This window comes from Rhinatrema bivittatum, chromosome 1 (assembly GCF_901001135.1).
Source record: "Rhinatrema bivittatum chromosome 1, aRhiBiv1.1, whole genome shotgun sequence".
Classification (NCBI taxonomy): Eukaryota; Metazoa; Chordata; class Amphibia; order Gymnophiona; family Rhinatrematidae; genus Rhinatrema; species Rhinatrema bivittatum.
This window is the reverse complement of record NC_042615.1, coordinates 335,422,209-335,449,199: the sequence shown is the minus strand read 5'-3', so window position 1 is coordinate 335,449,199 and position 26,991 is coordinate 335,422,209. Positions and strand designations below refer to the sequence as shown.

The 26,991-nt window shown below is 44.5% G+C and overlaps 1 protein-coding gene across 1 annotated transcript in view; it reads left to right on the top strand.

The window, feature by feature from the left end:
- Positions 1–2,788: 2,788 nt before the first annotated feature.
- Positions 2,789–26,991, top strand: part of LOC115080723 (C-X-C motif chemokine 11-1-like) — a 38,111-nt gene continuing 13,908 nt past the window's right edge. The window contains exons 1-3 of the mRNA XM_029585101.1: positions 2,789–3,022; positions 10,763–10,892; positions 18,375–18,467. Coding sequence (XP_029440961.1) covers positions 2,965–3,022; positions 10,763–10,892; positions 18,375–18,467 — 281 coding nt within the window. The 5' untranslated portion in view covers positions 2,789–2,964. The remainder of the gene's footprint in view (positions 3,023–10,762; positions 10,893–18,374; positions 18,468–26,991) is intronic.

Genomic DNA, 26,991 nt, shown 5'->3' with positions numbered 1-26,991 from the left:
CTGAACCAATACCACAAACATTCCAGGATATTAACTTCAAATCATTGGAAGACAAATCTTATCTCACCAGTCCAAAAATTGCATACAGATGTGAAAAGAAAAGAAAACTTATCCTGACATATGAGCTCTCCCAGCATAGACCCACAGTCTGAATATACCTTCCCAACATTCCTATCTGAATGGTTATGCTACATCCATGAAGCTCCCTCTTCCATACTCCTATGCCTTTTAATGAACCCTTGCCAACCCCTCTCCACTCTTCCCCAACTCTTCCACCTAATATCTTCCCTTAATCCTCTCCTCTGTTATGGAAAGAGAAAAGTCATTTTGATGAGTGATGGTCACTAAACTCGCTAAGCAGCTGAAGGAAGCTCCAACAAAAAATAGCAGATTTCCACAGACAATGTACAGTAAAAAAATAAAATAAAAAATGGCGGACTGAACATAGCCGTACCTTCTCGCATGAATCAGACAACTTTCAATTTGCTTTGCTTCCACCTTTTCCACAAATTTCTTCGCATCCACTACAGACATGAACCAGTAAACCCTGCCAGAATGTTGCACTCTCAGCTTAGCTGGGTAGAGTAAGACCGAGCAAACTCCCATCTCAAAGAGTTTGGAGCAGAGATGGGCAAATTCACCACATGCAGCAGAGAGTTTAGCAGAATAGGCCTGGAATGCCAGTATCATTTTCCCTTTATAAGTCAATTGCTTACCTCCTCTCAATGCTTGCATTACAGCGACCTTGTGTGTAAAATCAAGTAGTCATGCTATAACCGTATGTGGCCTGAGTTCTCTTGACGAGAACCTAACCGGTGTGCTCGTTCCATGTGCAGAGTTCCCTGCACATTTGAAAGGCCCAACTCCTGCAGTAACCACATCTCCAGAAAACCTTATAGTTCTCTTTCCACCAAAGTCTCCAGTAAGCCCAGAAAGAGAATATTGTTTCGTTGGGACCTGTTTTCCAAACTTTCCAGCTGCTCCTCTTACTTAGTAACAGTTGCCTGGATAGCTGACATCTCAGACATGGTAACACGCAGCTCATCTTGCATGTCAGAGATTCTCTGTTCTATCTCTGTGAAGCTTCACTCGAATCCTGCCACTGTAATGGAAACTTCCTCCAGTTTATCCATGATTTTCCTCAACTTTGGCTCTAGTGCTTCCACCACTGCTGTTTTTTATTTCAGAAATTGCCCCAGTTTAGCCAGTTCAATCTCAGAGTCTACCATTTTGGATTCTGGCGCTGTGAGTCATTCTTTATCTTCCTCCTTTTAACTCCACACGGGTCAACATTACTAATGTAAAACGAATGCAAATGTAACCCTTCACGCTCCTTGTCACTGTGAGCCAGAATTAGCAAGAAAATTCACTCGATGGGGGCAGATTAGGAACAGCAGGATCTGAGAGAGAGAGAGATTACATCCTTCTGCTCACATAGGATGAGAACTTGTGCTTTCCCCGGTGTTGCTTGAACATTGTGGACTGTTATTCCCAAGACTCTGTGCTTAGAGAGGGATTCTTTCAGATTCTGGAAGATGTTGAGTCATATTTTTAGCCAGCCTTTTACTTAATTTAATTAGGCCCTCATATATTAAGGATATGCATTTGTTTAAAAGAAATTTGTAATCTTAACTGAAAATGGTAATTTTCAATTCGGTTTATTTCAAATGAATGAATCCCTACCTTGTCCAAACCACCTGAAAAAGTTCAAGTTTTTTGATCTGGCAAATAGTGAGCACTATTTGCTGAGAAATTGAAAAAAAAAAGAAAAGGCAGTCCCCACCACTCCCTTATCCCTTTCACAGTGGTGCTTCAAGACTGAAAGGAGCAGGAGCTCCTGAATCCTCTTTAAAAATGGTGCCAGTCGGTGCCATATTGTTTTATAGCATTAAAGCATCATGGTCATAAAATATGCCTTATTGCTGTAATACTTTATGACCATAAAACAATATGGCGCCAATCATCACCATTTTAAAAAGTACCCAGTGCAGCAGGAGTCACTTGGGATCACTCCTGCCCCTTTCGGTCTTGATACACCACCATGCAGAGGCAAGAGCGTGGTAGGGAGTGGGGAACATTTCTGGTTTGTTTGTTTTTTTGTTTTAAAGGTTTGGGTTTTTTTTAATTTAATGTTTACTTTGGTTCAGCCAATCAAACTGAAATAAACATTAAACAATGCAAATCCTGGAAAAAAAACCCCTGAAATAATTAAAAGATCCCAACCAAAATGAAATTTTTGCCTCTGCACATCCCTATTATACATATTCCCTTGTGGGAGTTTAATGACATGTTCATTTTAATTACACTGGAAAGGGCGCAGTGCAATATTTTAATATGTAAATATTATGTATGTATGATATGTTTTATTTATTGTAATTTTGCACATTATTTGTTGCATTTATTATATAGTATTGCCTTTGTATTTATGTCTAGTGATTTGGGACCTTGTTGGGTAAGATAATTAACACATAGCTGAATAAAATAATTTTCCATCCACCATGATTTATTATCCACCGTGCTCATGGATGGAAGTCATCTGACTGACAGAAAGAGCCAAAACTGGTAGGTTTCACTTTTCAGTTGAAAGTGAGAAGAGTCACATCTCTTCCCAATGCTCAAGGACAGGGAAATGGAAGGCACAGGAATGCATTTATCAGTGGCCAGTAAAAACAAACCTTTTGTCATTTTGGTAACTATCAGGGGATTTCTTCTGAGGGGGTGGGGATTTATACCAGGGAGCTACACTAAAGGGAAATTCCTCCCCTGCGTCGTATGAAATTCCTTCCCATTTGGCAGAATCTGAAGCCACTGCGTTGCTGTCATGAGTAGACAAGAAAGCTATTGTTAACACAGTAAAGAGAAGCAGAGGCAATCATAGAGCTCTCTGTACATACACAAGAAGCTGTTCATTGGAGAAGTCCTTCTTCTTCACCAGAGATCCCATCAGGAAGGCAACACAGCACCATGGGCAAGGCTGCTACCCTGCTCCTTGCGATTTCTCTCTGTGCCACTCTCACTGAAGGTAGGACTCGGCTTCCATGGACTTTCTATTTCTTGCAAACTTCTCAAGTTGGTTTTCTGCCCTGTTTCTCGCTTTTTTGCTCTTTTTTTCTTACTGTTGAGCGCCATGGTCCTGGCTAATGACATCTTTAGACAAGGAATTTATTGGCTTCATTGTGACAGGTCTGAAGGGGTAAATGAATGTCACTTTGCTCATTTGTTTGGCACTGTACTTGCTCTAACTTTGCACTGAATCCTGAACTTGCTTGGGGTTCTTTGAGTCAGGAGAAGGAGATATTTCACATGAAAGGCATTATATCAGGAAGGGAAGTTACCTATGCGCCCCATCTCTTTTTCACCACTTTTGCAGCTCAAGTTACAAAAGAATTAGAAATTCTTTTTTTCATGCTGTTATTGACCAGACCTTGCACCTACCTGAGAATCTTCTGCTTTTATTTCTTCCTTCAGCTGCCGGGGCTTGAATTTTTCCCTGGCAGACTGTTGAACAACATGGGGGTCAACCATTCCTACATTCGGTTTACAACTTTCACCCTCATCTCCTTCCTAACACTGATCTTTCTTCATTTACCGGTATCTAGCTTGAGCTCCAAACGTGGTACGTTTGTTAAACACCAGGGTCTTTTCTTTTTGTTTTAGAAATAGAGAGGGTAATTTGCAGTAGTGTGCAGAATTCAGCACATACTGTACATGCAGAAGCCAGTGGGCCTAAACTTACGCCTGCATTATATTAATTGTACCGTGGGGGTCACACAATTTATAAAATATCACATAATCACAGCCTTAAAAGGACACGTGTTAAGTTTTAGTACATGCATTTTTTAAATGCAGGGATCCGCATAGTTTATGCACTTGTTTTCTAGAAGTTTGCACATATATATTTTACATGCACATAATAACCCTCAGTTTATCCACAGAGGCTTTTATAAAGTTGGCTGATCTATGCACACATCTCGCTTTTGAAAATAATTGTGCTCCTGCTTCCAAGCACCAGTGTGCCGAGACCTCCACCAGGTCACCCACATCCTCTACGGTTCACCCACACCTTCCACTGTTTGTTCCATACTCCGCCAATCCAAAAACTGCAGACAAAACAGAAATCAAGTTTAAATTTCCCTGACTTGACTAGCAGATGAAAAAGCATGCAAGCATGACTGATTACGGATGTGTGCATGCTTTTACGCTTACTACTTCCAAACTCCTCCATGGAAGGCCCTTGAAATGCCTTCTTTTGTATGCACAAAGTTTTATGCATGGCACCAACAGTACATGCCTATTCCTACCCATCTGAAAATGTGTTTACCATACAAAGAGGCTATTTATGCTGATTTTCTGTGCACAACCCCTGCATAAGTCTGGAAATTACCCTCAAAGTGCATTGTCTGGTCACCATCTTTTAGTAATAATAAAGGACATTTTGGGCACATTTTCTGAAGAAAAGAAAGTTGGCTTATGCAATCATCATGTGTGTGTGTCCATGTGACTTTCCCTCCCCCCCCCCCCAAACATGTGTCCTATTCTCATCAAATTGTCAGAACATGTCAAAGAATCAGAGAATTCTGATTGGGATACTTTTATTGAGATTCCTGTATACGTTCACTTTATATTCAAAGCCATGTAGACAGATAAGTCTCAAGTTATCCATTTAAATGACAAATTTCTGAATATTGAGCCCCTTATCTGGCTAGCAGTCATTCCGAGGGCATTTCTGGGAGAGGTTTAGCTATCTGCTAACTACCAAATTTTAGCTGGATAAATTTAGCCCTGCTTCAAAAGATATTCAGTTAAGTAGCGATGGCAAATATAAAAACAAAAATAGTGGTAATGGGGCCTGCAGCCTGATTTCCTCCTTTCCCATCCCAAATTTTAGAGATGGCTCCATTGGGCTGTGCACCGCCCCCCCCCCCCCACCTCCTCCCCTCCTAAATATTAAAAATGTTCTGGGGTCTGCTGCTGGCACGCCCCACCCCTGGTTCTATAAATGTATGATCTGGTGATGCCGCTTGACCATTCCCTGCCCCCCTCCCCCGCCCTTGAAGTTTTAAGATACCACACTACACTGCCCACCCTTCCACGAGTGGGATATGGATTTACCTGTTCTTGGCGCTCCAGCGCAGCTCCTGTCACAAGCTGTGTTGGAAGGTGCCTCACTCTTCTCACCTACGGTACTTCGTTATTTAAGCTCTGGTGGTGTTGCTGACCAGACAGTAGAAAGCAGCAAATTCTGAAGAATGTTTATTCTTCTTATTTAGGCAGGGGCTAAACTTTTGGTTTTTTGTCAACGTGCCAGGTTTACACATTAAAGGTATGAAGATTAAAGAACAAAATGAATACATTTAAAAAAAAATGTGCTATGTCCTACAAGCTATAAATCACAGTAGGAACTTCCAATCCCAAAAAACAATATACAAGCTATGGCATACACTAGCCCCTGAAAATCTTACAGGGTAAACCATGGGCCCCATATTGCTCTTACTAATGCCAAGCAAAAATAATAACACCAAATATTTAATAATTATATTGCTCTACATATGCTGAACAACTTGCATTGTACAACATGGTAGATCAGCATTTCCACAAATGATATTCACTGATGTAAATGCTCCACACTAATCAAATCAGTTTGCAAATTACAAGACCCTTTCATATAAATCTGTTATTTCTATAAGCAATCTAGGCTGAAACCATACAAGACTTCATTTTATAGTAATATAGAATGCATTCATTTGCTACTACTATTTAGCTTATATAGAACATAGAGGAAAAAATGACAACCTTTTTATTGTTAGACCTCCAGTTCGGCAACAGAAGACCCTCTCTGAGACATGCAAGTGTTTAACCTGGCATGATTACTGGCCCTTGGCTCTATCCTCAGATCCAGAGGCAGCCTGAAAAATTCATATTGCTCTAAAGAGGCACCCAGTATAGTTTCACGTCTAGAAGATTAGAATAGGGCTGAGATTTCTTGCTCATTTTATATTTTGACTTCACTAATAATTTTATTACATTTAAATACATTAACATAGCAGTGGAATCCTGTAGAATGTGGTGTGTTTGTCTTAAATTGTTACTGTTTTACTGAAGTTAGGATATACTGTAAGCATATGTAAAACTGTCAGATTTGGACACTTTGATTGACCAGAGAGTCAGAAGCCCATAGAGATCTGTAGCTGTCTAACGTGTATATTTTTACTCTTATCCTTGAAATTTTCATTCTATGAAAAATGTTACCTACTGGTACTTTATCAAAGCCTGTTAGATATTTGAATCATATTTCCCCTTTCCCTTCTTTCTGCTAGAAACAACGTTTAGCTGCTTTATTCTCTATAAATTTGACTTATATTAGAGACCATGCACCATATGGGTGGCCCTCCATTGAGCTCTACAATATCAATGTCCTTTTGTAGATGTAATCAAGGTAAAATCTTCCAGAGACATAAGAACATAAGAAGTGCCATGCTGGGTCAGACCAAGGTCCATTGAGCCCAGCATCCTGTCTCTGACAGTGGCCAGTCTGGGTCACAAGTACCAAATAGATCCCCAACAGTTGATCTATTTCTTGTATTTTGTTTTCAGGGATAAGCGCAGGTTTTCCCAGGTTTACCTGACTAGTATATATTTATGGACTTTTCCTTCAGGAACTTGACCAATCCTCTTTTGAACCCCACTATGTAAGTTGCCATAACCATCTCTGGCAACAGATTTCATAGCTTGATTGTACATGGACTGAACAAATATTTCCTACGATTTGTTTAAATTTGCCTATACAGAAGTAATATTACCCCCCTTTTTCTGTTAATACAACATCTCTTTATGTATAATTTCCAGTTTTGGGGGGATTAAAACATAGTTGTTAAACCTTTGACTACCCTTTCAATTTTTTTAAGTCTTTTTAAATTTATCCTCCCTGGCATATCTATTTTGCTATAGATTTTTATATCATCTGTAAAACACATAATATAACTTATAAAGATATTGAAGAGGACTGAGCCTACCATTGATCCCTATGGCACTCTACTGGTCACTTTCTCTTCACCAGAGTGGATCCCATTGACCACCACTCTCTGAACTCTGCTGCTCAAACAATTCTCACCTAGTGAATACATTTTCTTCCGGAATGGTTAGTTGCTGACCAGTCTTTTACGTGGAACAGTGTCAAAAGCTGTGATATCCAAATAGGCCACATCTATTACATTCCTTGATCTATTACTCAGGCTTCTTGGTCATTGATTTTTGTTGGACTACAGCATTTGCATTCATGGCTTTCCAAGTTATTTTTCTACCTCCTTTTCTATTTGTTCCTTCCCATTACCATGACTTTATTCTACTTACTATACCTCCTTATCTATGGGGTTTTTGTCACTATTCCCCAATAAAGTTTAAAACCCTCTTCTCTAGGTTTGCAAACTTATGGAGAGATACTTTTACCACTTTTTGTTATTTCTGCTTGAAATGACACCATGATGACAAGGTTTTGGATTCTTGGATCAACACCATTCACACATCTGTATGTTCATCTCTAGGATGTTTCTATCCCATAGCATTCCTTTGTCCTTGAATAGAAGGATAGATGAGACCACCACCTTTCCCCTGCCTCTTTCATTCATACTCCCAGCCCTCTTTGATCTGCTTAGGATCATGCCTTGCTGTATCATTGGTGCTCACGTGGATAAGTAGCATGGAATAGTGGTCAGAGAGCCTGATGAGTTTCAACAATTTTTGGCCATGCTTCCAATTCAGATTCCTGGTAGGCACCTCACCTCCCAGGGCAGAAGGTAAGGGTCTCTCTATTTTGATCCGCACTTGCTTTGGCCACATTTTATGGCACCAGATTCCATAGCTTGACTGTGCACCAAGTGAAAAAATACCTCCTACGATTTGTTCTAAATCTGCCAGTTGCTAGTTTCATGGATTTTCCCCTATTCCTAAATTCAGGGCCAGCACGAGTATTAGGGGGGACTTGGTGTCTGCCTAGAGCTCTGGAAGTGGGCAGGGCACCATAGGAAGATGCAAGGGTGCCATTTTTAAAATGTGTGTAGGAGTAGTGAGAGAGGGAGCAGTATGTGATAAGAGGTTTACGGACTCAGAGAGATCAGATGGCGATCTTAAAGATTTTTTTGCGATTCAAGAAGTCAATAGAGAGACATGACATCATATCATGTAATGCATGATGTCATTGCCTAGGGTGGCTAGACCCTCTTGCACTGGCCCTGTCTAAATTTCAATCATATCCCCTCTCAACCATCTCTTTTCCAAGCTAAAGAGTCCTCATCTATTTAACCTCTCTGTAAGGGAGCTTTTTCAATCCCCTTTATCATTTTTATTACACTTCTCTATACATTTTCTATGTCTGCTATGTCTTTTATGAGATGGGGCAATCAAAACTGCACACAAACTCAAGATATGATCATACCATGGATCTATACAAAAGCAATATGATTCTCTGTTTTGTTCTCAGTTCCTAACATTCTATTTGCTTTTTTTACCCCCATTGCACACTGAGCAGAAGATTTCAAGGTATTTTCCATAAGAACTCAGAGGTTCTTTTCAAGGGTGGTGACTCCTAAAACAGAACTCAGCCTTGTGTACTTGTATCTTTTATCTAGGAAACAGAGGGCAGGACACTGCCTCCGCTCCCCTGACATTCCAATTTCCTGAGTATTTCAAGAGGGACTTTATCCAATGCCTTCTGAAAATCCATACACACCATATCAACCATCTCACCTTTAACTGCATGTTTATTTGCACCTTCAAAAAAAAATCTAGCAAAGGCAAAACTTCCCTTTGCAAAAGGCATGTTGACTCTCCCCCATTAAACTATGTCTCTGTGGTCAGTTATTTTGTTTTTAAGAATAGCTTCAACCTAAAGGGAAATCATTATTTGAGGGCTTATGCTCCGCCGCTCAGAACTCGGCCTTATTTGTTGCGGCCCCGACCGCCTCTCCCACGATTGGGGCCGTGGTCACTTACCTCCGCTCCGGACCGCGGAAGAAAACGCCGGGTTTCGGGCCTGTTAGGCCGCATGGCTGCGGCGTCTCCACGTGGGAGACGCCGCCGAGCCCGTCTCTGACTCCGCCCCCCCCCCTTACGTTGCTATGCGCGTGTGAGAATGGGGCATTTAAGGGTCCAGCACCCGGAAGTGCTGGACAGCCCCCTGGATGACGTCAGACGCCGGCAGAGAATATAAGGCCGGTGTCTGACTCAGGAACTTCACCTTGCAACGAGGTCCCTCCTTGGAGAGTCTAGTTGCCGTCCTGTTCCTGGTTCCTGCTGGTCTTGTCATCCTGGCTCCTGGTTCCTGGTGTTCCTGTGCCTGTTCCAGCTCCAGCTCCAGCTGTTCCTTCGTCTGCTGATCTCCTGGTTCCTGACTCGGGTTTGCTCCTGACGTTCCCTGTTCGCCGCCTGCCTTGACCTTTGGATCTGCTTCTCATCTCGTCTGCTCCTGTCTCGTAAGTCCCAGCCGTCCAGATCCCTACAGGCTCCTCCTGGGGGGATCTAGGATTCTCTGGGTGAAGCCCTCTCCGATTCCCCTGCCTGAGATCGCCTAAGTCCCAGCGGTCCAGATCCCTACGGGGTCCTCCTGGGGGGATCTAGGATCTCCAGGGTGAAGCCACCGCCAGCTCTTCAGCTTGATTCCGCCTCCCGGCCTGTCCTAAAGAACTTCTTTTTCCCTAGGCCGGTCCAAGGGTCCACCTCATCCCGCAACCGTAACATTATTTCTACGCTTTATTCTATACTTTAAAAAAAGACTTAAGGATTAAACCAAAACATATATTGGCTTGGGAAGAGGATTTGGGGATAGAAATTGATGAAGGGAGAGAGAGAGAGAGGGGCACAGGAAACAAGGTCTCTGTGCTTATTTGGATATTTATTTATTTTTATTTAAAAACCTTTCTATACCATCGCTAAGTTATATACCATCGCAACGGTTTACAAATAGGCACATAGACTAAGGTAAGTAAATGTAGGATATCGTACATTCTAACAGGTGCCAATAAAGTTCGGTTACAATTTCATAAATAAAATCATTATTTGAGTAAAGTTGGTCAAGTCCAGGTATATTATTGAGTTACTATCTCTCTGAGATATTACTTCTTAAATGTAGGATTGAGTAAATTCATTCTCATCTGCATTCTCATAGAACAAACAGTAATGAGGATAATAATGAGTTGCACCTGATTGACACAGCATTTACTGGCACGCTGCAGCTAAAGTTTATCACTTCAAGGACGAGGTAAAATCATCACATAGCAGGTGTACTTGTCTAGAAATTACTAGTGTCCAGTACTAGGCATGAGGGCTTTCTAACTCTGGGACCCTGGAAGTATTGCATTGCCGTCTGGTCCTAGTGCTTCACTTTCCCTCATACTCAGAAAGTGCCGTTAGCAATCCCTTGGTGGAGCTGAAGCATTGAGAACTATCCTGGCTGCATGACAGCCACAGTTTGATGCAGAGTGCGCTGCTGAAGAGAGCTGTGCCCTGGAATCCCGAGTGAAGGACAAGCTGTGTATAAAGGCAGATTTTCATCCCTTTTTTTTTTTTTTTTTTAAATCATGGGTTATAACAGCGAAGAATCAGCATTCAAACGAAAAAAAAAGTTATTTAAATGTATTATGCAAAATATGCATTGTTTTAATGAAACACAAGCCTTTTTGTATTTAAATGGTTTCTCTTTCCATTATTTCTCACACTGAGTAGTCGAAGACAAATATTCACTAAGACTTTCGTTCTTTTCATTTTTCAGGATTTTCAATTGTAGGTCACTCACAGAGGTGCCTTTGTGTTGGAAAACTATACAACTTCATCCCAAGCAGAAATATTCAGAAGTTTGAAATGTTTCCCAGGTCCCCCCGATGCGACTATGTGGAAATTGTGTAAGTAATTTCCCAACAACCATTACAAAGACAAGTTTTTGATTTTGAAGCGACTGTGAGCCAATGTTTGAGAAATTCCTTTCCAAAGAGACCAGCAAACATCTGTTATTTGTGATTAATTAAACGCAATTAATGTTGCTGTTCAGAAATATATCTTGACATGTAGAGGGTGACTTTTACACACAGACTTTAACCCAAATTTTCAATAATTTATGTACATAAGTTCATCTTGAAAAATCATATGTAATTGGCTTGGCACGCTGTGATGGGGGAATAGTCTTAGGGCATCTGTGGGGCTTATTTCTACAGTTACAGTTACAGTATGGATTTTAATGAGGTGACGTGCCCTCTGTACATCAGTGGGTTTTCTATTGCCAGAAGTTTCCTTAAAACTCTCACCATAAGGTCAAGGGAGTATCCAAGCTTCCACTTGTCCCCTCAGATAAGCATTCAGAGGTACAAGTTCTCTTGTCTCCCTAAACAGAGAGTACACCTAGGGTTCTTATCTCTAACATGTGACTAATTCCTAGTGGCATGAGTTTAGCATGGGTCTCCAGTCAATAAATAAGACTCTGTGCAAAAGAATGAATTCTAATATTTCCAGTTTAACTATGTCTTTGATAACAGTGTGAGGATCTCCCCCTTTTAACCAAAACAAACAAAAAAAAACAGGAACTGATCTCTTGATCCTTTGTAGCAATGCTTGTAATATCCTACTGCAGTTTCCCAAAACCCTTGCATCATTCCAGCTCTCAATGACTCAAAATAAAACCACAATTCAATTCATAAATTCCTTTTTAAAAATTATATCATTTATAATCAATGAAATGAAATACAAGTAATAATGTTACGGGACCGGGCCGTGCCCCGGTCCCTCCCCTACCTTGTGGCCGGCCCGGCCCACGCGGACTCTTCCCAGGCCATCTAGGCCCGTATCACAGCCTGCCGCGGCGTCCCCTCTGCGAGGGAGATGCCGCCGATTCCCCATCGCTGTCCCCACCCCCTAGGCACGCAGGGGCTCCAGATTTAAAGGGGCCAGCGCAGGAACTCAGGAACAGACCCTGGGATGACGTCAGACGCTGCAGGGTATATTACCCTGCAGCTGGGGCCAAACCCTCGCCTTGCAACGAGGTTTACTCAGGTTCCCTGAGTCTCGAGTTGCTGCATTGATCCTAGGATCGTCTCTGCTGTCTTCTGACCTCTGGCTTCTGACCCGGCTTCATCTTCTGACTACGTCTCCAGCTTCCGCTCCTGATTTGGATTTGACTTCTGATCTCTGGCTTCCGACCCGGCTCCGGCCCACGACTCCGTCTTCAGCTTTCACCCCTGGCTTCAGTTTGGACCTCCAACTCCTGGCTTCTGACTCGGCTTCATTCCTGGAGCTCGACCTCGGCTCTTCCTCCACCTCAGGTATCTGGTACTCGCTGGCCCAGAGGATTCTCTTAAATCCCAGCAGCTTCCGAGGGTGAAGTCTCTCCAGCTTCCTGGGTCCAGCAGTCCTCATCTTCCACCTCTTCGGCCGCGGCCTGGATCCTTGGTCGCATAGGGTCCCGCCTAAGTCCAAGAGGCCCGGGTCCCTACAGGCTCCTCCTGGGGGGGACCTCGGGCTTCCAGTGGTGAAGCCTCTGCCAGAGTCTCTTCAGTGCCGCCTCCCAGCTGCGACGCTTATGTGGGTCTCCACAGCATAACATCCACCGTCTCAGCCGGTCCAAGGGGCCACAACCCTAACAAATAATGAAATTCCAGAAGAAAGAACATAAAACATACAAATTTATAAATTATTAGCCCACATAGGAAATGAGGAGAAGCATACCTTAAAAAAAAAAAAATTCTGAGAGATTGAGGATACCAACTATTCTTTTATACCAGCATTGATAATGATATTAAACCCTACAATAAGTTGCTGAGTTATCTGATGAATCTCCACTGTTTTATCTATCAGGAAACACTCTTAAGTGTAATGGATCAGAAAAAAATAAAATTATTTTGATAAGTAACCAAACATTTGCATGGAAACTTAAAATAGAAACTTGCTCCAATATCTAGCACTCTTTGCTTAAAAGAAAGAAAATGTTTCCTCTGAACCTGAGTATCTCACGAGATTTCTGGAAAGATCTGGATCTTTTGACCACAAAAAGAGAAATTCCTATATTAGAAATATTTATAGAAAACCAGATGTTATGCTCAGGCTTGTGAACCCTTGGGCCGACGGGAGGATGGTGTACCTTAGGAGGAAGATCCGTAGGTTCTCCCGTCGGGTGGCGAGGCAGACAGAAGATGCAACCAGCTGACCCTCGGCACTGGAGACTGAGGTGACTGTGGAAGCAGATGAAGAGTCGTGACGTCAAGGAGAAGAACGGAGTCTTTGCCACTGGAAGTCCGCAGACCCCCCAGGAGGAGCCCGTAAAGACCCGGACCGCTGGGACTTAGGTGGACCTTTGAGAGGTCAAGGAGTCCAGAGTTCGGTGCAAGGGCTAACTGGAGCTTCACCCCTGGAAGCCTGCGGTCCCCCCGGGAGGAGCCCTTAGGGACCCGGGCCGCTGGGACTTAGGTGGGCCCTTGAAGATGGTGGTCCAGAAGAAGTCTGAGGTCACGTGCCAGAGGGTCGTTGCTTACCAGTCCGAGGTCATATACCAAGGGATCGCCACTTGCCAGTCCGAAGTCACACACCAGGAATCGCCGCTTGCCAGTCCAAAGTCAAACACCAGGAATCACCGCTAGCCAATCCAAAGTCACACACCAGGAATCACCGCTAGCCGATCCGAAGTCAGGAACCAAGTGTTGCGATCCCCCCTGCTGCTGCGCTGCAGGAGGTCTCTTACCTTCCTCCAGAGGCCGCTCTGAAGCCAGGGCCTCGCCTGCGCATCATCCAGGACTTGCTCCAGGGCCTGAGAGGCCTAGCTGCTCCTGAGGCATGCCGGTGGCTTGCAGCCTCAGTGTTTGGACTTCCTGTTGGGCGACGCCCTTCCCTAGGGGCTGGCCCGCAGCTCTCTACCCTAGTTATAGGACCAGCGGTGGGCAGTCCTGGCAAGCTCCTCCCAGGGAGTTGCCTTCTACCTCCAGTACTTAAGGACTTTCTGTTCACTGTGTCTTGGCCTTGGATCTGAGCATTACAGTCGCCTGTAACCTAGCCGATCCAGGTCCTCCATGTTTGATGGCGCCTTGTCCTGTCTCTGCTTGATGTTCCTGATGTCCAGTGTCTCTGCCTTGATGCCTGTCTCTGACCCTGCCTAGATGTTTGTTCCTGTGCCTGCCAGCCGTAAGGGCTTCGGATGTGAGTTTCCCAGCATCGGAGTCCTGTTCGCCTGGGTCTTCCCCGCGCCCTCCTTCTCAGCGTGGTCCGCGACCAGCCTCCCAGGGCTGTGTAGGGCGCGTCTGGGACAGGGTGGTCCGTGACTCAGTCCCACGGGTGGGCTGAGTAGGGCGCCCTGATGGACAGTGCAATGTTCCCGTCCAGCCTTGTCTCCAGTGTCTGCTTCAGCCCGTACCCTGATGTCTTCCTCTGCCAGCCGAGGGGGCTTCGGATGTGAGTATCCCAGCATCGGAGTTCCTACTCGCCTGGATCCTTCTAGTGTCTCGCTTCAGCCCTTGTCCTGATGTCTCCGTCTGCTTCAGCCTGCTTCTGCCCTGTCTGATGTTGTCTGTTTAAGGACTCTGTCTGCCCTCGCCTCTGTCCGGCCTGCTGCCCATTGCCGTTCCCTGCGGCAGGTCCGAAAGGGCCGGGAACAGTCGGAGGACCGTTCATTAGTCAACTTCCCCGTGTTGGCTACCATGGGCATGCAGGTCCGGCTGAGGGTCGGACTCCCTGCTTCTGTTCCTGCCTGCCTGGCTCACCATGCCTGCTCAGCTCACCTCCCACGGTGTGGCCTTGGGCTCCTCCTGGGGTCCTGCCGTGGCCCAAGGGCTCACCACCTGCCCGAGACGACCGCGCCCGCGCGCGCTCGTAACACCAAGAACACCAAGACAAGACAGGAACAAGGATCCGAAGTACAAGAACTCACCGAGGCAAGCAGACCTGACTACATAGGACATTGCCAAGTCGAGGAATGAGTGTAGTTAAAGGGATCAGGTCCCTTTAAATCTGAGGAGGAGGCGTGGTCACGCGTTTAAAGATGGTGGCGGCCATCTTGGATTCTCTCCGCGGAGAGAAACGCTGCTGGATGCTGCGAGGGAGGAGCAGGGACGGCTCCCCCTCCGGCGAGCATCACAGGGGCCCGTGCCGAAGTGACAGGCAAGGATCAGAGGTCTCCCCCGGAGCTCCCGCAGCGGGTCGCTGTCGCGGGCATGGTAGGGGACCGGGGTTGTGGCCTTCCACGGCCGCAGATCACAACACCAGATCCTTTTCTTGTTGTAAAGACAAGATTACTAACAAGGTGGCTCTAGTTGAAATATCATCAATGGACACCTCTAAAAAGGTGGTGATTCCTTGGCTCTCCTAGACATCTGTTCCCCTTCCCTAACATTAAGTATTTTCCTCTTTGGGAAATAATCAATCTTAGAAAGAACTGGCACTTTGTCTTCATCAAAGATAACACTTCATACACATATTTTTTAAATAATTCCCTAGGTGATAATCTAGAAATGGGAAAATTTAAAAAATGCAAAAGATCTCAACTTGTTTTTTTAACAATTCTAACTGATTATAAAAAATGAGATTAACCTTGATGAAAGATAAGGAGGAAGCTTGAACAGTAGACATCTGAATTAATTGCCACCACAGTTTTTTCCATTCCACAAATCTTTCTCTTGATCTTCCATCTTGGCTCTTACCTCAGAGAAAAAAAACATGCCTGGGAGACTGGCCAATGCCACACATCCAAGAGAGTCACATTAAGAAGTTTCCCCAATTCCTACTGTTGCCCCACTCATAGGGGGATGATCAAGTGAAGAGGTAGCCCTAAGGAATAAATCTTCTGATCTTCCAATCCAGGAGAGATGGCTATCAAGTTGGACTCAACACCAGTACTCTCCACAGCCCACTAAGGATGTGTGGACACCAGGACTGCATTTAAGATATCACTCGGGGGAATTATTCCTTCATTTAAAAACACAGCTGGAGGTTGAGAGGGTGGCTGGTTTACCCCAGGATTGAGATCCCAGATACGAAACCCTCACCATTTAAGTCCCTAACGGACAACTCACCCATTGAAAGTACATAGTCATCCATGGGCCACGAATTACTGCAGGAGCTGGAGAGAAAGCCAAAGCAAATACGACTCAAGTACCAGAGTGGCGTGAACCTCAGGGGCGTCCCCCTGAGGTGACGTCATCTCCACCGGATATTTAAGGTCTCTGAATTCGCTAACTAATCGAGTTAGCAAAAGCTTACCTTGCTACCTTGCCTCCTCGGACTTACCAGGGGTACCCGCTCCTCGGGGGCCTCGCTTTCTCTTTGCTTTTCAGATCGCAGTCTGGAACCGGTATTCGCTCCTCGAGGGCCCTCGTTCCTGGACTTGCTACTGAATACCACTTCTGCCAGGAAGTCATCGCTGCCTACAACACCAGTGAGTTACCATCTCTCTCTCAGAATGTTCCCTGGAACCAGGTACTCGCTCCTTGAGGGTCTAATCCTTTCCAGCTCCTGGGCTGCTTCTAAGAGACTATTGTGTGAGTGTTACCATCAAGGATCTGCTCCTGAACTCTGCATCCCCTGCCTACTCACTATACAGCTCAGTTATCCAGGATCACTGTTCCAGTACCCGAGGGACTACAGCCCTGCCGGGCACTGCCACTTCTGGTGGTTCCAAATACTGTTTAATAAAAGAACTAGTGTGTGTCTGTCTCCATACTCTGAGCCTGACCGGTGGTCCCTCTCGGGATCTCCTGCCAGAGGCGTGGTCATCTGCCACCGGCCCAAGGATCCACCCACAACTACCTCGTACACTAACAGCTTCCAAGTACCAAGCAACTTCGTCTCGTCTGAGCTTCCAAGTACCAAGTATCTTCGTCTCATCTGAATCTCAAGTGTCCTCGTCTTGTCTGAGTCCCAAGCTCCACATGTCTTCGACTCATCTGAGCCTCTGAGCTTCTTTGTCTTGTTCAAGTCTTCGGCCTAGTCCAAGACCGAGGTCCCGTCTTGTTCCAAGTTCCATTACCATCACCTGTCCTCAACCTCTGTCCGTCCTGCCGCATCTGCCACTACTCAGTGGCAGATCCGAAAGAGCTATCGAGTGGCTGGAGGGCTACCCCAGAGACCAGCATTGCATTGCTAGGTCTCTACTGGTGTGTGCATGTTCAGTAGAGGCTAGGGCGGTGGTCAGCCTGCTCCTCCCTTGCTTGGATATGTCTTGCCTGCCGCGGTGCTTCCATGGAGCTCCTCTCTGCAGTCACGTCGTGGTCCAAGGGCACATATCTCCCCGGAATCGGGAGCGCTCCCTAGCGCTCCCTCCTACAGATTCCAACACTCAGGAAGAGATGGTAGTTGCAAGCTCAGCCTAGATCCTTTTGTGAAATGGAGATTTCTCTTCCAGAGGAAAACAACATGCCCATGGTGGCCATGGGATCTCTCAGGATGACCAGTTGGGAAAAAGATTACACCCTGATTCAGGACAAGGAAAGCAGGGAGCACCCAATGGTAGGAGGAGGAGGGAGCCCCCATAATGCAACACTAATGTTCTGTTGGATCAAAAGTTACAGGCCCTTACAGTGTAACCGAGTTGACCTATATGACCACAGGTCATAGGGTGGCGGAATAACAAAAAAGATAAGTTATATATAGCATAACAAAGCACTGCCTGAACTGGAGCTGAGCAGGATTTGGTAGACAGTTTTAACACAGACCAAGATACAAAGGTGAGATGTGTGAAATATCAGGCGAAATGACTTTTCCTTTCCATGCCTGCTGTGTTTTGTCAAGGATAATGTAGGATTCTCATCTCTGTCTTCCAGGGGCCATTCTAAAGAAACACTTTAGGGCTATGAAAAACCGCTCTAGTGTGTGGAATATCCTTACAGTAGGGCTTTTCATAGTTGGAATTGGAATCTCCTGAGCACTTACACGTGCTTTTCAGTGAACAGTTTCTACTGTCCCGTTTCACATTCAATTATTATGGGGGCAGCAATCAGATTGTCAGCTGCAGGGTAGATTTTATCTGCAGAACTTGCACCAAACCAAAGCAAAACTGCTGTACATCTGTAATTTTGCTTTATTGCTCCCTCAAAGTACCCGGACAAATGTGCGCCTGCTTTTTTCACATAAAACAACATGTGTAAGTATAAATATCCAAAACTGTGCATGCTGTTGCCTCTATTGACCTAATCCCGCTCACCGGACTGCCTACAAAGTACACAGGTAGATGTATATGCATTGCTCAATTGTGAGCAATCTTACCAACATAGAGGATGGGCAATAATCAAACTGCCCATTTCCACATTTTTCAACTTATTCATGGTTGTTTAGTGTTCCGTATATTTGTTTTAAATTAGGGAGGTAGCATATGTAGAATAATAATCATATGAACTATGTGTTTTTCTGTTTACCAGCATTACATTAAAAACAGGGAAGAAATGGTGTTTAAATCCTCAAGCTCAAAGGATCCGTGCTGTGCTGGGAAAATTAAAATTCTTAAAGCAAAGGTACGTCTTTTCCCCTTCAGAACCAGAGATCTAAAGGAAGGCTCAGCAAACAATAACGTATCACGTACAGCAAGGATGGGCAATTCCAGTCCTGAAGGGGTTTCAGGATGACCCTAATGAATATGCATGAGATACATTTCCATGCACACTGCCTCAATTGTAAGCAAATCTGTCTCATGCATATTCATTAGGGGTATCCTGAAAACCCAAGCAATTGGTGTCCCTCGAGGTCCAGAATTGCCCACCCCTGACATAGAGAGTCAGGAACTCTACAGAGACAGGAACTCAAGCAGTCTGGGAAGAGAATGTATTTTTCACTTGTTTGTGCTATAAGATTCTTACATGGAATTACATAAGCATTCTAGAAAGAGGAAGGCTTTCATACACAGAAAAAGAAACTTAAGTCTTCATTCAGTCTGTCCATTTGCCCTTTGTATCATAATACAGCAAACCATAATTCATCTCTGACTTACCCTCACTTCCCAGTACTGAGGAGCTGCTGTGTCTGGCCCACACATTCTTGAATTCTCTAAAGTGTAAGGGTCCTGTAGCAAACCTTTGTATGGAATTTCTGTTATCTATTCATTTGTTCCTGTTTCCTCTTCTCCCCCATGGCCTCTCCTCTTCAAGCTGGAAGAGAAGTCTCTAAGACAGAGTACTTTATTGCTGCTCAGTGCTAGCTGGGTTTCAGCTTTGCATAGAACGTTACATACAGTTTTAACATGAATGTGATCAATTCATCACTTAAGTCCATGCATTGTTCATATAGTAAGAATCTCCTTCAAATCATTTTGCCTTGTCAGAGCATAGACCAAAAGATGGAAATGCTTAGACCATATGTGCTTTCATGTAAAGCAGTTGCTTCCTGGCAGGTAGAACTAAATATTGGTGATAAGCTGATAACAAGCTGTTGCTGTGTGCAAACGTTAAGCAACAGTTCTCCATTTGCATTACAGTTGCTCTTGCCGAAATTTGCGGAAGGATTATTCCTTACGTTCTTTCTGCAGGTTTTTAGGAGAGCCCCCTCCCAGAACTGCACCATACTGTAGCAGCTTCATTGCAACACGCATGGCCTTTCTTACCTCTTTCACGACACAGCAGTCACTTTCCTGATGTTAACCACATTTCGAACTGGGAGGAAGAAGTGCATTGAGGACACTATCTGAGTAGTGGGCGCTAGGCACTGGCTCCGTGGGTGCTGAAGGAGCTTGTGCAGCAGCCCCACTATCAGTTTTGCCTTCAAAATTGCTTCATCAGGCTCTCCTCTCCTCTCAGCTGTCACAGGTCCGGGAGGCTGAGGAGACGACGCAATTCAGATCTGATAATGGGTGCTCAGGCACCCATAGCACCCACAGCACCCACAGAACCAATGCCTCTGATCTGAGCCTGAGGTTCAGAAGTTAAAAACTCTTGCTCACGCTTCATTTAAATATGCTCCAAATCACTCACAGACCCCCAACTCCATATGAATCAATGGGAAAACAATGATAAATGAAAACTAAAACAATTTTTTTTTTATTTTACGGAAAAGCATGTTCTATTTATAAAGAAATGTATGTTATACAGGAATTAGGAAAATGACTTGTGTGTGTTGAAGTCATAACAAAAGAAAAAAGGTCTCCTGGAACCTTTACACTTTAGCAGGAATGAGTGGAAGACGAAAGACTGCAGTGTGATCCTCACAGTGAAAGGGACTTCTCAGGATGCAGTGTATGTGTGTTCAATAAGTGAGCTATGGACCAACAGGCACTATTGCAGCATTCTTCTCAGCTAGCAGAGGAGCGTTCGGATGGAACAGTAGGGGCAAGAGGAGATACTTATTATCCCTACAAACACAGGAATTTCACTTGCAATATTTACTTCATGCTTCCTTCACAACATTGCACACTCCCAGCAGAGCTCTGTCCCAGGGATCACAGCCACACGTACTCATGCAAGGGATTCTGCCCTAATGTAGGGGCATTAGGTGGCAGGATCCAGGAAACTGGAGCAACACATCTGTCACCCCCGTGTTCTGTGTATAGTGTAAAGGAGAGGTGGTCAGTTATATATATGTACATTATTATTATTATTTTAGCATTTATATAGCACCCTAAACCAAGGCACTTTACTACAAATTACAAACAAGTTCCTTCCCCAAAAAGCTTACAGGGTAAGTGGTTACCTAAGACAAAATGTGATTATGTGACTGAAAAAATGACTGTATGTCACATATGGCCTGTGGAACAGTGCACTCACTCTGTACACAAGATAGTTACAGTATATAGCATGATTAATAAATAAAAATGAGAAACTAGAGGCCAGCATGGTGGTCGTGTGCAGGCAAGTGTGGGAGGAGGAGGACACTCCACCAGGCATCCTCTACAAACAAAACCTTTACCCTGGGGTGGGGAAGATTGGACTTACTCAAGGGCATAGACCAGGGATAGGATTGCCAATTGTCCAGATTTCTTCCGGACCGTATAGATTTTTTGTTTCATATCCGGAAGCCAAAGGGAGGGCTAAAATGTCCGAAAATAGTCAATATTTTAGTACTCTGAGGTTTGTGAACTTTCTTATCTGCTGTGGGGTTTTTTCCCCCAGGTGGTGAAAGCTCTGTCTGGTCTTCCCTTGGCTGTAGAGGGAGCTTTATATCAGGCTGGATGGGGGGAGCGGGTGGCAGGGCAGTTCATTCCCTCCCTCTCACCCTCTGCTTGCTGTTCCCAGGGCTTCTCTTTGCTCTGATTGGTGGTACATTCAGTTGCCCACCATCAGACAAAGAAAAAGGAGAAGACCCCTCTGAGCCATCGGTGTGAAGAAAAAAAGAGGCCTAGCACTGACAAGGCTGTTGACCCAAAGTAAAGAAGAAGCTGCACATGTCCGTCGGCAGATCCCAATCTGCCGGTGGCCCAAAGAAGAAAAGAGGCCTGGCACCAGCAGTGTCTGAAGCAAAGGAGAGGACCCACAAGCCCATCAGCCCGAAACAAAGGCGAGACCTGTCGGATTGCAGCAAAGGAGAGGTCCTGCAGGCCCATTGGTGCTCCCCATCCTTCTGGTGGCACTAAGAAGAAAAGATGACTGGTACTAGCAGAGCTGTTGGCCAGAAGAAAGAGAGAGGCCCGCAGAGTCATTGGTAGACCCCATCCCACCATTGACCCAAAGAATATTAGAAGCATGGCCTGAGTGGCGAGAGAAAGAGAGTGCATGGGTGTGTCTGTGAGCTAGAGAGAGAGAGAGAGAAAGTGCATGTGTGTGTATGTGTCTGTGTGTGTGAGAAAGGGAGTGAGTGCATGGGTGTGTGTGTGTGTGTGTATGTGTGAACCAGAGAGAGAGAGTACATGGATGTGTTTGTGTGAATCAGAGAAAGAGAGTGCATGGGTGTGTGAATGAGAGAGAGAGTGAACATAAGAACATAAGATATGCCATACTGGGTCAGACCAAGGGTGTGTGTGTGAGCCAAAGAAAGATTGAGTGCATGTGTGTATGTGTGTGTATGTGAGAAAGAGAGGGTGTGTGTGAGCCAGACAGAGAGAGAATGCATGTGTGTGTGTGTGTGTGTGTGAGAGAGAGAGAGAGAGAGAGTTAGTGCATGGGTGTGTATGAGAGAGAGAGAGTGAGTGCATGGGTGTATGTGTATGTGAGAAAGATAGTTAATGCATGGGTGTGTGTGAGCCAGAAAGAGAGAGAATGCAAGTGTGTGTGTGAGAGAGAGAGTGAGTGAGTGCATGGATGTGTAGGAGAGAGAGAGAGTGCATTGGTGTGTGTGTGTGTATGAGAAAGAGAGTGAGTTCATGGGTGTGTATGTTTGAGAAAGAGAGTGAGTGCATGGGTGTGTATGTATGTTTGAGAAAGAGAGTGAGTGCATGGGTGCGTGGATATATGTTAGTGACCATGTGTTTATATGACAAAAGAAGAAAGTTTATGTGCCCTTTTACTCAACTAATCTATGACAATCTCAGGGTCAGGGGAAATCAAAAGCTACCAGATATGGAGCGTGAAGGATTTTAAAAATCCTTACTAGTTTTATTATTGGGTGTTATTTGATGTGTCTTCTGCTTTGAAATATTTTATTGGTGCTTCGTTAATTAAAAAAATGTTTATATGAGTTCTTAATTATTGCATGTTATTCTGTTTGTCAGCTGTACTGAAATATTTATTCTTTTGGTTCATATGGTTTTATAACTATTATTTTTTTTATTTTGTTGTTTGATGTTTTATGAGGAATAGTGATTGGTTTTTCTCTGTTTACGCTGCATCCAGGATTTGGCTTATGATTTTCAGGTCAATTTTTGTCTGCACATTTCTATTTATATTTTATGTTCTCTTTATTTTGTATTTAGTGAGGGTCTTTCTGTGCTCTGCATGGTTTGTTTTCTTTTCTTGACAGAAGAAATACTGGTGTTTTAAGTACTGCTGTCATATTTGCAGTGTTGCCTTTTCATAGGTAGGGTTTGAGTTTGAGTGCTGGCAGTTAATGCTGTTTTGATATAGGAGATTTACTATTTTGTAATTGAAATTGTTTACTCATAGCTTTCTGAGGGCTAAGCCAACACCCAACACATGTTACAATAGGCTACTTAATGCCTTATGGATTCCAAGTGTATTTTTTTGAAGGTTTTCTGGTTGGCACCACAGTAGTGTATGTAAATGCAATATATATATGATATTTTAAGTGATATTTCTACCTCAGAAGAGTGTACTTTTGTAACCGTCTCTTTTTAGTCAGTAAGGAGGCCCAGACAACTGATCCGTAAAGATAGACTTTTATTGCCAGCAAGATGCAGCTAAGACAAAGGCTCAGTACAACTGCATGCCCCTCCCCTTCAGGAGCAGACTCTTATGCACTTTACAGTTCTTATCTTTTACACATGCGTTCTAAGCATTGCTGAGCAAGCATATTTCGGCTGAAGGGGCTACTGACCCCCTCCCTAGACACCCTGGAACTTTCGTGAAACTTCTCCCATGTTCTGCAGGAGAGGCTGCTGGGACTTGCAGTTCTGGAAAGGAATTCGCGAGTCTGCAGTAATACAGCCCATCACATAATACATCCATTGTTCTAATCTAGGTTACAGCAGTGAAAGCTTATCAGAGAATAAGAACAGCGAAGCCAAAAAAAAATGAAAATGTGCAATGTGCTGACAGAGAGTTTCTCAATGTCCTAATTACAGCTGTATTGCAGAAGGTAAGTAAACCCGTCATGAAGCAGGGAATTCTGGTACATGAAGTCCTTTGTCAGGTTGAAGCATTCAGACCCCTTCATTCCCCCCTTTGATACTTATCATTCTCTATGAAAAGTATCACACCATCACAACGCAACTGTGGAGCTGAAAGAAACAGAAACAAGAAAAATTAGCAATTTGAGTTCTCCGGGGGCCCTAATTTCCCAAACAGTCCGTTGGTTTCTTCACGGGTTTGAGACGGATGGGCCCTAATGGCTCCACCCCCCTTTGTAGCCCGAACTTGTCATGTATGGGAAGATGGCCCAGGATAAAACATGAGGATGGTTAAACAGGTTCTATAGGCTCAGAGGAATACATGTACAGTGACAGGAGCTGCGTGGCTGTTTTGCGTTAGCAATGTCCTTCATCACCCGACGAAGGCGGTTTGAGCAAGAAAGGAATAATTCAGGGTCCTAAAAGACAAAACAGAATTAAACTGGCTGGGATAACAAACAAGCTCTTAAATCCACAGATCATGGAAAACCAACCACGGAATCCATTGGTCCAGTCCCAAGCACTATTCCATTGCTGGACAGGGACGTGTGCCATCTTGACCATGCGATCAGTGATGTCTTGGATAACCTTGTTTTGGTCATCTACCTGTAAACAACAATTGGACAGGTTAAATGTTCCACAAACCCTCCTTCCTGGGCCAGAGGGTAATCTAAAACCAATCTATTCTGGTACACTGCAGTCATAATTTTGGTATTTTGTTTTGCCCAGAGTTTAAGAGCGAAAGCAGTCGTTGGTGATGAGCTCCAGGACTGCCTGAAGCCTGATGATTCGATGCAATTAATACTGCTTGGAAGGGTTCCCGAGTTGCCCCTTTTTGCTGCTTCATCTGCTCTCTGATTTCCTTGACAATAGGGTTTGATTTCCTGGTGTGTGCTTTGCAATGCATTACAGCCACCTTGCGAGGTAGCCAAACTGCGTCTAGTAATTCACGTACTTCTGATGCATTGTTCAATTGTTTTCCCTCTATAATGCTCCATGCACTTGAATTGTAAGGAAGGCATATTTAGAATCTGTATAGATATTTACAGTTTGTCCTTCTGCCAACTGCAGAGCTCGAGTAAGGGCAATTAGTTCAGCTTTTTGTGCAGACGTTCCTGGGGGAAGAGGTTGAGCCTCAATGATTTCATCTTCGGATACAACAGCATGTCCAGCAGAACATATCTCATGCATGATTTGGCTGCTCCCATCAGTGAATAAAGTCCAAGCTCCTTGGCAGGATTGATCCCTCAGGTCTGGTCTACTGGAATGTATTGTAGTCATGACTTCTTCACAATCATGGGCAACTGGTTCAGGTGCCGGCATAAGAGTGGCCGGGTTCAAGTTATTGCTGTCTTGTATTTGGATTTCAGGTGTTTCACACAGTAAGGCTTTGATACTTGACGAAACGTGAATTAGTCATCCATTTTGGTCCATGAGTCTCTAGTAGTCCTTGAATAGTATGAGGAGTTGTTACTTGTAAAGTCTGTCCAAATGTTAGCTTAACAGCTTCGGGTATCAGTAAGCATGCAGCAGCAATGCTTTGAAGGCAACCAGGCCATCCTTTTGCAACATTGTCCATTCCTTTTGACAGATATGCAACAGGTCGTTCCTATGATTCAAAAGTTTGAGTCAATACCCCAATGGCCATTCCTTTCTTTTCATTGACGTATAGATGAAATGGTTTCATTACATCAGGCAACCCTAGAGCAGGGGGTTCAATCAAGGCGTCTTTCAGTTGATGTAAGCTTGCTAGCTCGTGTCCTTCCCATTGGAAGGGATGAGATTCCGATTCTTTTCCTCATAACTTGTCGTACAGGGGTTGGGCAATAACTGCATAGTTAGCAATCCACAGTCTACAGTATCCTGCAGCTCCAAGGAACGCTCGGAGCTCTTTCTTACAAGTGGGTACAGGTTGACCTCGTATTGAACTAGTGCGAGAAATTCCCAGACACCGGGTTCCTCCACGTATTTGGAAGCCTAAATATTCTACTTCCAGCTCACAGATTTGCGCTTTCTTTTTACTTGCACGATATCCTTTTGAGTACAACGTCTTTAGCAGCTGAAGAGTGGATACTTCACATTCGAGGTACGTCTCTCGAAACACCAGAAGATCATCCACGTATTGTATTACTGGCCCATACATGACTTGGTACATCTTCAAGTCTTTTGCCAGTTGCTCACCGAACAGCGTAGGTGAGTGCCTAAACCCTTGAGGCAAATGAGTCCATGTATACTGCTGCTTTATTCCAGTAGGTGCATTTTCCCATGTGAAAGCAAAAATCTTCTGACATTCCTCCGCCACCGGGACGGAGAAGAAGGCATCTTTGAGATCAATGACACTGTTCCACTTTGACGCAGGAGAGACTTGAGCCAAGATTGAATATGGATTTGGTACGAGGGCTACTAGATCTGCTACTTGATTATTCACCTTCCATAAATCCTGTACCGGTCGGTAATCAGTAGAACCAGGTTTCTTTACGGGCAACAAAGGGGTGTTCCAAGCAGATCGGATTCGCCGGAGAATGCCCAAATCATACAGTCTCTGCAAGTGTATCTCGATTCCTTGCCTGGCCATATATGGAATGGGGTATTGAGGTTGATTAATCACCTGTGCATTCTGTTTCATCTCTATTCATATGGGGGTAGCATCGATAGCTATTCCTCCCGGGTTCTGTTCGGACCATACTTGGGGTACACTATCCATCAGTTGTCTTCGTTTTTTGTTGAGGGGGGTGTTGTTTTCATATCGATGTTCGATGGTTCGTTCGACTATGGGAAGATGTAGTCTCCATTCTTCTTGGAGGGGACAGATGAGTATCACTGGATGGTCCCCGAAGGATGCTTTAACTTCCCCTGTTGGTTGAAATCTCAATGTGGTCTGAGGCTTACACAGCAGGTCCCATCCGATAAGGGATACCATGGTCCCGCCTACTTGTATAGTTCATTCTTTCTGCAGAGGGGCAGTGAGTACCTGACCTGAGGCACCCACTATAGAAACAGTCTCTTTTGTTGGGGGGGCCGATTGGTGCAGTCATGACAGATCATTGGCCTCTGAGTCCAACAGGCCCCTGATTTTTGTTGTGTTACCTCGTGGATCTCCACCAGAGGGTCAGTGGGGATTCTTCCCTCCCAGTCTCTTCAGGCTGTATGCTCCTTGTCGCCTCCCCCGCCATCTGCCAGTGGGGGTTGTCCGATCTCCTTCCTCCTCGGCCCCTTTTTGTCGGTGCAGGTCCATTTTTGTCGTTAGTATTCACTGCAGGGCTCCCGTATTTCTTTTGCCATTCTTCACAGTCTCTCTTCCAATGGCCTTCATTTTTGCAGTACGCACACTG